This window comes from Carettochelys insculpta, chromosome 6 (genome assembly GCF_033958435.1).
Source record: "Carettochelys insculpta isolate YL-2023 chromosome 6, ASM3395843v1, whole genome shotgun sequence".
Taxonomy (NCBI): Eukaryota; Metazoa; Chordata; order Testudines; family Carettochelyidae; genus Carettochelys; species Carettochelys insculpta.
The window spans coordinates 58,000,235-58,013,951 of record NC_134142.1 but is presented as its reverse complement, the minus strand read 5'-3'; the positions used below and the strand labels follow the sequence as shown (position 1 = coordinate 58,013,951).

General features: G+C 38.5%; 1 protein-coding gene across 1 annotated transcript in view; it reads right to left on the bottom strand.

Annotated features, from left to right (window-relative positions):
• Nucleotides 1-13,717, bottom strand: part of RYR3 (ryanodine receptor 3) — a 572,218-nt gene that overhangs the window by 319,198 nt on the left and 239,303 nt on the right. The window contains exons 21-24 of the mRNA XM_074996957.1: nt 11,840-12,056; nt 11,496-11,600; nt 4,274-4,377; nt 3,465-3,548 (exon numbers count right to left, since the gene is read on the bottom strand). Of these exons, the coding sequence (XP_074853058.1) occupies nt 3,465-3,548; nt 4,274-4,377; nt 11,496-11,600; nt 11,840-12,056 (510 nt within the window). The remainder of the gene's footprint in view (nt 1-3,464; nt 3,549-4,273; nt 4,378-11,495; nt 11,601-11,839; nt 12,057-13,717) is intronic.

Genomic DNA, 13,717 nt, shown 5'->3' with positions numbered 1-13,717 from the left:
TTACCATCAATTTGCACAGCACCTAATTCAGTTGGACCCAAATCCTTGCCTAAGTTTTAAAATGCTACTGTAAAACAAACAACAAAATGCTATAAACTGTGCTTTTTAGCAGAAATTTAGATGCATATATTTATATTTTAAACATTAACATCTACAGTGCTTTGTTTGTACTTGCTGTACTGAATACTGGCACCTCTGCAGCCCCAGCTGAGGGAATGGCTGAGGGGGTGATGTGGACCTCAGAGAGTTGGCTGAGTACCAGCTCCCCTCCACCTTTTTTTCCTTTAACCAAAAAATTACTAAAGAAGATATATTTATATTTTGAACACTTCCATAATTTTTTACTTGAAAATTAATGTTATCTTTTTAAAGCATGTAAGGGGCAGAATACTGATTGTATTTCAAATAATATGCTGTCAATGCAAATACACTAGCACATAACTATATACTTCAATTGTATTACACATAACTGAATAAAATCAGTAAAATTAAGTATTGAAGACGTCCTCTCAGTTTTCCATAAAGTACTCTGATTAAAATATAAATATATCAGAAGGTTTGAAGACCTTCTCTCAACAAAACTCATGGAGGGTCCAGATTCCCAAGGCAATCTGTAGATAGTAAGTTGACAGAGTGCAGCACTTATGTCAACACCTGTACCCCACCCCCCATAAGAAACAATGCCTCTGCGGACAGAAAGCCACTCTGGACATTCTGGGGGGCCCTCAGTTGACAGACAGGGCTTCCGGGACACTGGGAAGTCCTGTCTGCTGTGCTTCCGGGTGGCCGCTTTGCTGATAGAGCAGCTGGGCAGTCTGACCACACTCTCTCAACTGAGCAGATCATTCTTGCGATCCGCTTGGCAGTTTGGCCGCAATCTGTCAACAGAAGTTTTGTCAGAAGATACCTTCTGATAAAAGCTTCTGTCAACAAATCCCTGTAATCTAGACATAGCCTCACTGAATAGCATCAATATTTTGCCTTTGTAGGACTGGGCCATTATATAAGCAGTCACTTATAAAACTTCACAGGAAGACTCTTCCACTGACCTCAGTGAAGCCTCATGTACTAGCAAGCAGTTTAGAAAAATATTAAAGGCCTTTTGCTACATATTAAACTGCAGTTGTTCTGGAGATACTGTATAATAGGAACAGGCCCACTGAAGGTTCCACGGTTGCCTCAGAGCCTGACATTTCAAGGGGACCCAGAACTCTGGCTGCCACCCATGCTACTTTGGCTATGGTAGTGGCTAGAACTCTGGGCTTTTTGAATTGCCATGGCAGCGCTGCTCCCACCGCTGCATGTAGCTGTATGTGAATGGGGCTGGGGCTGTGCCACAGTCAGGGCGATGCTGAGGGCTGACTGCCTTCGGTCCTGCCCCTTCCAGGGCCTTCAACTGGGCACACCTCCCATCCTATCCCAGGCCTGTGGTGGATGTTAGCTCACGGAGCAGGAAGGTACCTTATCTTGCACAGACCACCAAATCAACAGTCTACTAAAGTAACAGAGAAGGAGCCGTGCTAGTCTATAGACTATCAAAACAAAAAAGCAGTGAAGTAGCACTTTAAAGACTAACAAAATAATAAAAAATTGTCACCTGATAAATTATTTTGTTAGTCTTCAAAGTGCTACTTCACTGCTTTTTTGTTTTGATAGGCTACTTAAGTAGCACTTACATTATTTTGTTAGTCTTTGAAGTGCTACTTAAGTAGCCTATCAAAACAAAAAAGCAGTGAAGTAGCACTTCAAAGACTAACAAAATAATGTAAGTGCTACTTAAGTAGCCTATCAAAACAAAAAAGCAGTGAAGTAGCACTTTGAAGACTAACAAAATAATTTATCAGGTGACAATTTTTTATTATTTTGTTAGTCTTTAAAGTGCTACTTCACTGCTTTTTTGTTTTGATAGGCTACTAAAGTGTTTCTCACATGAATCACATATGTCACTAACACAAGCACAAACTGGCTTTTAGTTTATTTTGTACAGAAAGGAATAACATCAAAAGAGTTTTACCATGGTAGTTTTGGCAATTAAACTCTTAGAAAAGGCTTTCTTTGCTAATAACATTAAGTGGTTCAAAGTCGTCATCTCCCACAACACAGAATGACTAAATTTACTACTCATTTCAGAATCATAACTTATTCTTCCCATGTAGAGCTGAACCCATTCCTTTTGCTTACTGCTCACATCACTTTCTCATGACAGAATGATGGACCTGTGTAGGATGACTGCAGCTGTCTCTTCAGGATTTTGCAAAAGGGTAGCAATTTTAACTTGTGTCAGGAGGGCTAGGATACCCCCATCAGTAAAGGCTGCATCAGAGATGTGCTGAAACAACATGTTCTCTGCACCATCTTTGCCACTTTTGGGGCTGTGAAGATTGCTTGAAGGTCCCTGAGTGGAAGAAAAACTCTTGCAGCCTTGAACTAATTCAACTTCCCCATTATCGGACTTCCAGCTACCCTTGGCCCTGTGCTCAAATCAGTAGTGAATTTAGCTCATCAAGGATTTAGAACAAGATGGAAATCAAAATAAAACCATTCCATTAAAGTTTATACAAAGCCTCCAAGAATAATGAAGTGTACTCCACTATGCATTCATTTGGAAAAGACTTTTTCAAAGGCAAATGCCTTAAAGGAAACTTATCCTTACATACAGCACTGAGCCTGAGCTTGAATACACACACACACAAACATATATATACACACACACGCACGTGTGCCCACAAGTAACCTGTATGTGTAGATGTTTGCAGGATTGGGTCCCAAATGCCTATAACTTATGTCCAACTCTTTTTGATACAGAAGTATTTATTACTATTGTAGACACAAAGTAACATACAAAAGATAAAGATGTTGAGAATACCAAACAAATGTACGATACTGAATTGTGTTTTCCCAGAATTGCAAGTTATTCTAAATGGTAATTGAGGTGTATTAATCTTGTCTTTCTAAATTTTTGTATGAAGCATAATACTTTCACTCAAAATGAAAAAAATATTGAAAATGGAGAGAGTTATATAGAAGAGGAATATATTCTTCTAAGTACAGTATCATCACATCTACTATATTTTGCTGCTTGATAAAAGAAACATTTTCTGGGGTTAAACAAGGCTAATATCAAAAGATAAAAAGAGTATGTTAGTTCAATATAGTCACCAATGCATAGCTATTTGTCACACAGCCACTCCACAGGGTGACATAATAAAGCAAGATTGGCAGTCAGCAAACAACAGAAGCCAGGTGCTGAAACAAAAATTTGCTGTCGCAAGCCAGCATCCATGTGCCCTGGAAGTCTGTGTAAGTGAAACTTCCATAGAACCTACAAGTTAGCATTATCATCTGAAAATAAATTTCTTACTGTTTACCAAAATAACTGCAGAGTGTACTTTATGTTTAAGAAACACACAAATAATAATCGATATGAGAGAGAGGGAGAGAGAGAGAATTGTTGAGAAACATACTTTTTAGGAAGTTTTACTTTTTTAAGATCTTCCTCGGCTGCTGGATTAGCATGAACAATATGGCATCCAAGGGCCAAAAGAGTTCTATAAAGACAAAAAGTTGGTTGTTGTAAAATATATTAAGTTATAGCTCCTAAAAGTTGTTAAAGAAAAACATAGCATTCTCATAAATTATTTTGTAATATTAGTAATTCCTCATATTTGAAACACTGCAACTGTACTTCTAATATAATTCCAGACTTACAGGCTTTAGAAAAATAAAGGCTTTAATTCAGCAAAAAATCATCAGAAACAGGATTACAAAATGAAATAAAGGACATTAGCATTGAAGTAAAAGAAGTCCAAATTAGTCTTTTAAAAAATATGGGTCAAATTTTCCTTGACCTTCCACAATGACAAATCAGCCACAAGTTCCAATCAGTAAAGTCCCAGCAGAATTAAACTCCGTTTTTACCTCTATTATCTGTGTATATAAAGGATCAAATCCTGCCTTTTAAATATGCACCCAGAACTCTCAATGAAATCAGTAGGAATTGTACAAATTATTTTAAACAGAATTTGGACCTGATTGTCCATCTGACTTGTGCATTTTGGAACACAACAATACACTAAGATGCATTCTTTAGACAACTTAAACAAACACCTGTCAGGGATGGCTTAGATATTACTTAATCTTGCTGAGCGCCTGGGACTGCATTAGATGACCTCTCAAGGTCCCTTCCAATCTTATGATTCTATGTTTTTAAAATGGCAGAATGAACCAAAAATATAAAACTTAATTTCTTTTTAATCTTGTGTTTGAAACTCACTTTAGGGTTTCTGTTGACATTTGTAGATTATAATTCTTCTCTGTTTCAGGTAATTTTGAGAACTCCACCAGACAAGGGTGCTGTCTTTTGTTATCATCCCGTATCTGTAAGAGAATACCAGAAAAAGATTTGTACTGTTATTACACTCAGACTAATTTCAGCATAGCAAACAGTCTTGTTCCTTGCACAAATAAAGGAATGAATACTACTGTGTATCCTATGATGCCTAATAACAGATAAACGAGCCTTTCCAATATAATTTATGAGTATGGAGCATGATCCTTAACAACTGAAATGAAAGTAGTAAAATCATAGCTACTGAATGACAAGGCAAATAATAGGCTAAATACTGCAGTCCTTAATCAGTGAAAACTACCACTGCATGTCAGCGCCAAGTTGAATTGCTACTCTATATTGAAGAGTAGCTGAAGAACAACTTTTCCTCCTGAGTTATCCTGTGGTGCTAATCTAGACAGACATTCTTCATTCTCTCAGCAGCACTGACCACTAAAGAATTAGGAGCATGGTGTGAAGATAAAAAAAGTGATTCTTTGAGAGGTGTATAATATTTCTTGTCAGCCATTTGCATGTATGGGGTATGGCGACTGAGTATCCCATTCAACCATAGTAAATTCAAATAGTTCTTCATTAACTGGAAGTGCTGCACATGCTGAAATCTGAACAGAGTTTAGTAATTTAAGATGAGATTCACTTCTAGATGCAATGCATCAGGTCTTGAAACTGTTTTAAATAATTAGCATGAAAAAGAAGACAGCACAACAGCCTCATCAAGGCGAAAAAAAGAAGAGCTTTCCCCCAAGAGTTGATCATATATTCCTATGCTGGCAATTGATGATTTAGTAAGTTCAGGTGCATTCTCCTTGCTAAGACATTTATGCAGTCTCCTAAACTATAAGGATCCCGTGGATTCCAATAATGTCATTAGAGATCCATATAGGTCAGGAGGTGGACATTAAAAGAAGCTTCCCAAGCCTTATAGTGGTAATGATGAGGCTCTTCCTCCATCAACTTAGAATATCATAAATCTGGATAAAATTCTGAAAGAGGAGCCACTAAGGGATGCATGGGAGAGAACTGTGTATTTGCTGAGACTCTGTGGAAGATTTTTAATAACAGATTTTACAAACAAGACACACTACAACTGTATAGGTTACAGACCCCTACCTGACAGCTTGGTGGCAGTGGGGAACATGATGGTCCCAGCATTATCCTCCCTTCCCTTATGGCAGGGGTCAGCAAGGAGTCATTAAGTAGTCATTTGCAGCTCCCCCCCCCGGCCCACCACCTACACTGATGAAACAATAGAACAAAATTTAATTGGTTTAACAGCCAGCAGGGTGGGAGGAAGAATCTGGCTGTTAAGCATATTACATTTAGTTAAACTATTTCAGCAGTGGCAGGGAAGGGAGTCCCCTGCAGTGCAGGTGGGGGAAATGAAAAGCCTTCAGGAGAGCTGTGGGGAGGGATGGCTGAGTCTAGCCCTGCTGGACCTTTGCAGCCCTGCTGAGAAGAAGGAAAAGGAGGGGGGAGGCATCTCTCATGGAGGAGCAGCAGCAGCACATGGAGCTGACCGAGCGGTACAACTTCCTGTTGGCTGAGCATGAGTGCACGCGCCAGTACAAGCAGCACCTGTAGGTCAAGCTGTATGAGATGTTCCACAAGAAGGGTGAGGAACTGCTCTGCACACAGCTGGAGGAGCTCATCGACTAAGGCAGGTTAATCCTGGGGATGGGGGCGGGGCAGGTTTGTGGTTGAGAGGGATTAATCCTGGGCATGGGTTTGCAAGATGGGGTGATAAAGTTTGGGGATAGGGGATGGATTTGGGGGCTGAGGCAGGTAAAGCATGGAGATGGGGGGGTAAAGCCTGGGAATGGAGGGGGAGCATGAAGGGTTGATGCAAACAATACTCCTTCCTGCTTAAGAGCCTATCCCAAGGAACAGTGTTTTCCCTGTCCTCATTTGTTCTTCAACCCAGGGGTGAAAGTAACCTAAACTTTCTAAGTGGCACAAATCATCATGTGTGCACTCTTCTTAAAACAGGGTTTACAAAAAAGTATGGTTTGATGTTATTTATTAAGGATTGTATCATTTTCACGTGCATTGCAGCTCTTGAAGTACTGATTTTGTGACTGACTTTGAAAAAAACAGCTCTTCTTGCTATTTTGGTTGTAGATCCCTGACTTATGGAAGCAGTGTATGAGGGGCTAAGATGGAGGAATGAAGCTCCTCTGATAGGGACAGGTCTCTGGGTAATAAAGTTCTACCTACACCTGAGAAAGGAAGGGAGGTATATTGTTGTGTATTGAGTTGTCAGAGTGATAAATCTGACTATTGTCATAGTAACTGAGTTAGATAATTAGTGGATTAGCCCATCCAGTTTTGGTTGGTTCTAGCTTGTAGTGTGAGATGGAATAAATGGGAAAGCAGATCTCTGCATTCAAGTGATTTCTTCCTAAACTCAGTGATTCCAAACACTATAGCATGTGTTCTTCCATTCCTCTCTGTATCACTCTTTCATATGCTGAAGACCACAATGATATTGTACCTTCTGTTATCATAGATGTAGTAGCATGACCTTGCACCAACTGTTTTGTACAGGTCTAAACCAGTATGTTATGCTTGCTAAGCAGCAATGTGTCTCCAGGAGCATTCTTAGAATTGCATTTGTTGAGCATCACTGAGTGCTTGGTAGATGATAACCTATGAGCTAAACACCAACGGTCTGCCACAAACAGACTGACATTTTCCCCAGTACTGATGCTTTAATACTGACAGACCTTTGATCCTCAGCTGAAACTTTTTCAGGATCTGAGGTGATTTCAATCTATTTTAAGAATCCAATTCTTTCTGACTTGTTACCATGGAGAAGGCCTTGACCCTTCCACAGCTCATTATCTCCCATAATTCTGGACATTCTGTTCCCCTTTCTCTGCAGTTCCAGGAGATGTAGCTTCATTTGGGTATCACATATTCCAGTTATGCCCCTTCTGCTCTTGTTTACTCCCTACCTACACAGCAGCAAATAGTGGCAGTTTCTTTTGCACCTGTGTTTCTACTTTCCCCCCAGCTTTTTGCCACTGGGGAGCAGTGTTGTTCCTCCTTGGCATCTCTCCTCCTCATGGAGTCAGTTCACTTTTTGGGGGGACAAACCACCCTAAGCCTCAGCTGCAGTGCCTTGACACTGGCTCCTCTGCCCTTTTTGACAAGACAAAGTGCCCAAGATATCAGGATCAAGGGAAAGAGGAAATACAGGAGAGCCAACTGCTAGCTGAGGTGTGAAGTGCTAGACAGGGAGTTTGAACTGAGATCCCTAGAGTCAGCATTTCCAGTTGGTTTCTATAGCAAACATGTCTTATCTTTGGGATGTTCCAAGTTGTAAGGATGACCAAGGGACCACTCATGACTTTGGGGAAAATGCCCACAGAGATGGCTTCTGAGATTAGTCTAAACCACAGGCAAGTGAACAGCTACCAGAGTAACATGATTCTTGATGCAGACTGCCTCATCCCAGTTATATCTAAGCAAAGCAAACTGGGATGTGAGCCTTCTTGTTTGCTCACATAGTAGATTACTGCGATGTTCCTATAGTAACAGTGAGGTAGCCGTTGTTAGTTTGTATTCTAACAAAACAAAACAGCAGTCATGTAGCACTTTAAAGACTAACAACATGATTTATTAGGTGATGAGCTTTTGTGGGAGAGACCCACTTCTTCATATCAAACTGAAGATCTGAAGAAGTGGATCTGTCCCACAAAAGCTCATTACCTAATAAATCGTTCTGTTAGTCTTTAAAGTGCTACACGACTGCTGTTTCATGGTGTCCCAAGTAAATACGTGACCCACATAATCACCAGTTGGATCACTCCTGTTTACATACTGGTTGTCAACCTGAAAGGATTCTAAAAGATTGGTGAAACATGATTTTCTTTTACAAAAGCCATGCTGATTCTTCTCTGACATATCTTTCTCATGCTCCTCTACTAACATCATATATGCCATCATGTGCCAACAATGCCCAGATGCTTTGTATATTGGACAGACTTCTAACTCCCTTAGACAAAGGGTCAACGGGCACAAAACAGACATCAAAACACTCCAGATCCACAAACCAGTTAGTCAACATTTTAATGGAATGGGCCATTCTGTCAATGACCTCAAGGTATGTGTGTTACTGAAGAGAAATTATCGCACCATTTTAGAAAGAGAAGTGGACGAGCTGACTTTTATATTCAAATTCGGCACATTAACACATGGTTTAAATCGTGATGGGAACTTTCTGAGTCACTATAGGGGCTCGTCTGCATACTTGGCTCAATCTAATTCTTGATCTCCCCCCCGCACCTCTCCACTCTCTGATTTGCTCACCTTGATTATCTTTTTCTGATTTGTCCTCCTTGCTTACTGTTTTTGGTTCTCTGTGTCTTAAATATTGAGTCTGTTCTGGTCTGGCTATGGTCTGAAGAAGTGGGTCTGTCCCACGAAAGCTCACCTAATAAACTATTTTGCTAGTCTTTAAAGTGCTACTTGACTGCTTTTTGTTTTGAAGGTTTATTTGTGTGTCTTATAATTCTGTTTTTATTGCAGTTTCATCCAATTTGCCCAGTACTCCGGCATACTGTCTTGTAATTGCCAGAATCACTTTTAGAACCATTTTAAAAATCAGCATTCTATTAATGCCTCTACTGTCATTTGGTATGGAGGCTGATTTAAACAATAGGTTACATATCACTCAGTTTTTATGCAATTTCATATTGGGAGTACCATCACAACTCCTGGATGAATACTATCTGGTCCTGGTGACATCTTATTGTTTTATTTATCAGTTTGTTCCAAAACATTCTCTACTGACATCTCAGTCTGAGACAGTTCCTCAGTTTCATCATCATCTCCTCCATTTCTGCAGTGAAGATGGATGAAAAAAAGTTAAGAGTCTCTGCAACTGCTATGTCTTCCTTGAATCACCTGAAACACCTCAGTCATTTAGTAGCCTCCCCCCCTTCCCTGGCAGGTTTCCTGCTAGTGATGTACTTTAAAAATTGCTAATAGTTGTTGCCTCTTGCTAGCTCCTCTTCATATTTTTCTTGGCCTGCCTTATTATACTTTCACACGTGACTTGCTAGAGTTTATCCTTCTTTCTATTTTCCTTACTAGGATTTGATTTCTAACTTTAAAAAATTGCCCTTTTTGTTCTAACTTCCTCTTTTTCTCCGCTGTTTACAAATGTATTGGCCTTTTATTTTTGAGGAGGATACATTTAGTTTGAGCCTCTGCTGTGGTTTTTTTTTAAATAGTTTTAGGCATTTTGCAAGCAATTCACCCTTATGTTTGCTACTTTAATTTCCATTTAATTAGATACTCAATTTTGGATAGCCCCACTTTTGAAGGTCAATGCTTCTGTGGCTTTTTTGTCCACTTCTTCCTCTACTAATATTTTTTCAATTTAATTAAATTATGGCTCCCGTTCCCCAGAGATTAACTTATAGTCACATTGTGGACCAAATCCTGTGTTCCACTGAGGTTTAACTGAAGAACTGCCTTTTCTCTTTTGAGTTCCAGGAAAAGCTACTCAAAAGTAGCAGTTATGACGTCTAGAAATGCTGTCTCTTCCTGCAGTCACGCATACCCAGTTACTATGAGGAAAACTGAAATTTCCCATTATTACTGAGATTTCTACTTTTGTATCTTCTCCGATTTTCCTGGGTAAACATAAAAGACATAAAGCCGTCTTTTAAAATGAGAGCAATGAGCATCCAAGGAATTATAGATATCAGTCGTCCTAACTTCAATAGCTGGAAATATACTGAAAAATTATTAAACATTCAAGTGGGAAGCCTATTGAAGATAATAGGGTTATAACTAATGGCCAACATGGGATGTGTCAAGAACAAATCATGCCAAATTAACCTAATTTCCTTTTTTGAAGCGGTTGCTGGCCTAGTGTATTGGGGGAATCTGTAGACATGATACATCTTGATTTTAAAAAGGTTTTTGACACAGTTCCACCTGACAGTCACAAAAGAAAACTAGGGAAATATGGTCTAGATTAAATTGCTATAAATTGATAGATGAATACCTGTTAGTCTATAAGGTACCACAGGACCGCTTGTTGTTTTTGGAGATACAGACTAACTTGGCTACCTCTCTGATACTTATAAAATGATAGATAGCCCATATTCAAGGAATATGCCATATTTAATGGGACCTTACTTGGGTCTGTTATGATACAGTATTTTGATTTACCACTTGGAAAATGGAGAATGTGCTTATAAAATTTATAAATGACATGATGCTGGGAGAGGTTGCTTGTACTCTGGAGAACAGGATTAGAATTCAAACTGACCTTGACAAATTGGAGAATTGGTCTGAAATCAAAAAGATGCAATTTGAATAAAAGAGAAGGACAGAGTACTATAGGAAGGCAAAATCAAATCCACCACTACAAAATATCTGCACAGACAGTAATACTAATTAAAAGGGATTTAGGATTATGCTAGATCACAAAGTCCATCTGAATCAACATGTGATGCAATTTGTAAAAAAGGTCATTATCATCCTGGGGTGCTATTAACAGCAATGTTTTATGTAGGAAATAGGAGGTAACATCCTGCCCTGCTCAGCACTGATGAGGTCTCAAGTAGAGCACTGTGTTCAGTTCTGGGTGCTACACTTGAAGGCAGATGTGGACAAAGTCAGAGTACAGTGACAAAAATATGTCAAGTTTAAGAAAGCCTGACCTCTGAAGAACACCTGGGCACATTTAGTATTGAGAAAAGAAAACTGAAGAGAGCTGATAAGAGTCTTCAGATACGTTAAGGGCTGTTATACAAAGGACACTGATCAGTTGTTCTCTATGTCCACTGAAAGTAAGACAACACATAATGGGCTTAATCTGCAGCAAGCCAGGTTTAGGTTAGATATAAGAAAATCTTTCTAACTATAAGGATAGTTAAGTACTGGAATAGATTTCCAAGGGAGTTTGTGGCATCGCAATCACTGAAAGGTTTAAAACAAATGAACAAACTTGTGTCAGGGAGGAGCTAAGTATATTTGATCCTGCTTCAGCACAGAAGGCTCTACCTCTTAAGGTCCCTTCCATTTCTACATTTCTATCATCCTGTGATATAATTGTAATAGGTGGTGGTACTACCAACTTCACATATAATAAGGCATTTGCTTCCAAAGCAGAATTCTCATGACTTACCTTGCCATACGTCCAGCCAAGTTCTATTTTATTCATTCCCCATAGTTCATGGATATTTTCAGCCAACTTGTCCCTTATCTTTTCAAGGTGAAGAGGCAAAACAACCTAAGAAGAAAATATTTCAAGATTCAACAAGAGAGAAGAGACTCAGTAATGTCCAATATTCCTAAAATCCCCCAACTATAATAATTGAGACCAAGCTTATTTAACATGTAATTAAATATTGTATTTCACAACCAGTGTATTGCTAAGAGAGAATACATTATGGCCTACATTTTATATTACACATTTAAGATTTGGAGTAACATTAATTTCATGGTTACATTGTTGTAAATTAGTCATACCTGAGTGGTGTCTATTGGACAAGGGATGAAGGAAGCTTGGGAGAGGAATTGTGTTGTACCCAGTAAGTCCCTAACTGCATCAGAATCTCTCTTATACTCCTTTACTGGTTCCAATTTCATCTTCTCTTTTGGAAGCAAAGCTTCATAACAGGGAGCATACCCAGTGGGAGGCAGGAACTTAAACTCTCCATGACGTCCACCCAAAAGGAAACGAACTCTATACAATTTTCAATGAAAAAATGGAATATTTAAATAAGATGGTGTATACTAACAGAGCAAGAAGATCAGTTCAAGAGTAACTTTAATTTTGATTCCCCTCCCAAAAAAACCAAAAAAACCCAAGAATCTACAAAGATTTTGATGTGATACTTAAACTTAAGAAATCCCTAAGAATTTACTAAGCACTGATGTTAGCTGATACTATATGTTGAAAAGTTATAGTGAACAATTTAATTAAAATACATATATCTGCAAATACTTATTAATGCAAAACTTGACTATTTAACTCAAATCTCTATCACTCTTTAAATAAATATCTGTTTGGGGTGAAATTTTTAAAAGCAGGTTAGTGATTTAGGAGCACAATTCCAAATTCAACGGGACTTGTCCTCCCAAGTCCCTTGAAGACTTTTGAAAATCCCACCCTAAATTATCAAAACAAGTTTTCCAATTATCTATGATGAACTAAGCAATCACAACAACTAAACCAATAGAAGTGCTTCAGCTTAAACTCCATCATGTTAGGTTTGACTCTTGATCTTCATCAAAGACGCAAGTAAACATACACGATTCTGCAAGTCTCTTCAGTCACATATTTTTAATATAAATGTAAGAGTATGGTAATAAAATGAAACAAAGGTAGTAAAGGAAAAGCTAACCACGTACATGGTATGAACTGATCCCACATCAATAAAAACTAAAAGATATAGTATTTACTCGCTGTTTGACTCGATGGCCTACTTGGAACAAGTTAGTGTCCTCAGTTTATTTCATGGCAAACAGGTATCAGCTCCACCAAAATAATATAACAACTGGTACTAGTTGTCCTCTTTATTTATTGTGCAAGAAAGAGACTCAGGGCTGAACAACACTTATGGAGACTGAACTACAAATTCTGTCTAACAAATGAAGATTGGTGGCAGGACAACATGAGCACAACCATAATACAGTTGCTGATTTGGCTATGCCGCTTTTGGAGACAAATAAAAGGTTTCTATCTACAACATTATCATCCAGCACCTTTCCTGGATATTAGCATTCCTTAATAAAATACACAGATACATACATAATACATAATAATTGTGTTCTACTTCTGAAACTATATAAATAATTCAAATAAGGTGTCTGTGTTGGGACTGACTTCTTTAGTCAGTCACACCCTTTTCATGTTCAATCTATTTATAAAACAAAAAATAAAGAACATTTATAGTTTTAAAATATTTGTAATAGAATTATTAATTTCATCCTCAATCCTAAGTGTTCAAAACAATTCCATACACATTATAATGATATGGAAGCAAAATCTTTAAAGTAGCCAGCCACTAGTAGATTAACAGGAAAGCCCCCTTAACTAGTTTATTCATGCTCATGTCTATGGACAATGAAAATGTGGATAACAAATCTTACTGTTAATATTATCTGTTGGGCTTGTCTACATTTGCTCCCAACTTTGCAGTTTCCCAGCACTTCAAAGTTTGACACTTTGAATTTGCTGCAGGGGAGAAATAGCCTAATGAAGTGCTGCATATTCACCACAGCACTTCATTAGTAATCTCCCATTACCCTGATTACCATGCCCCCTTCAAAGTTGGGGGCAATTGTAGACCCAGCTATTATTTTTTATTCATACCACTAAAACCCTACATGCAATGAAAACAC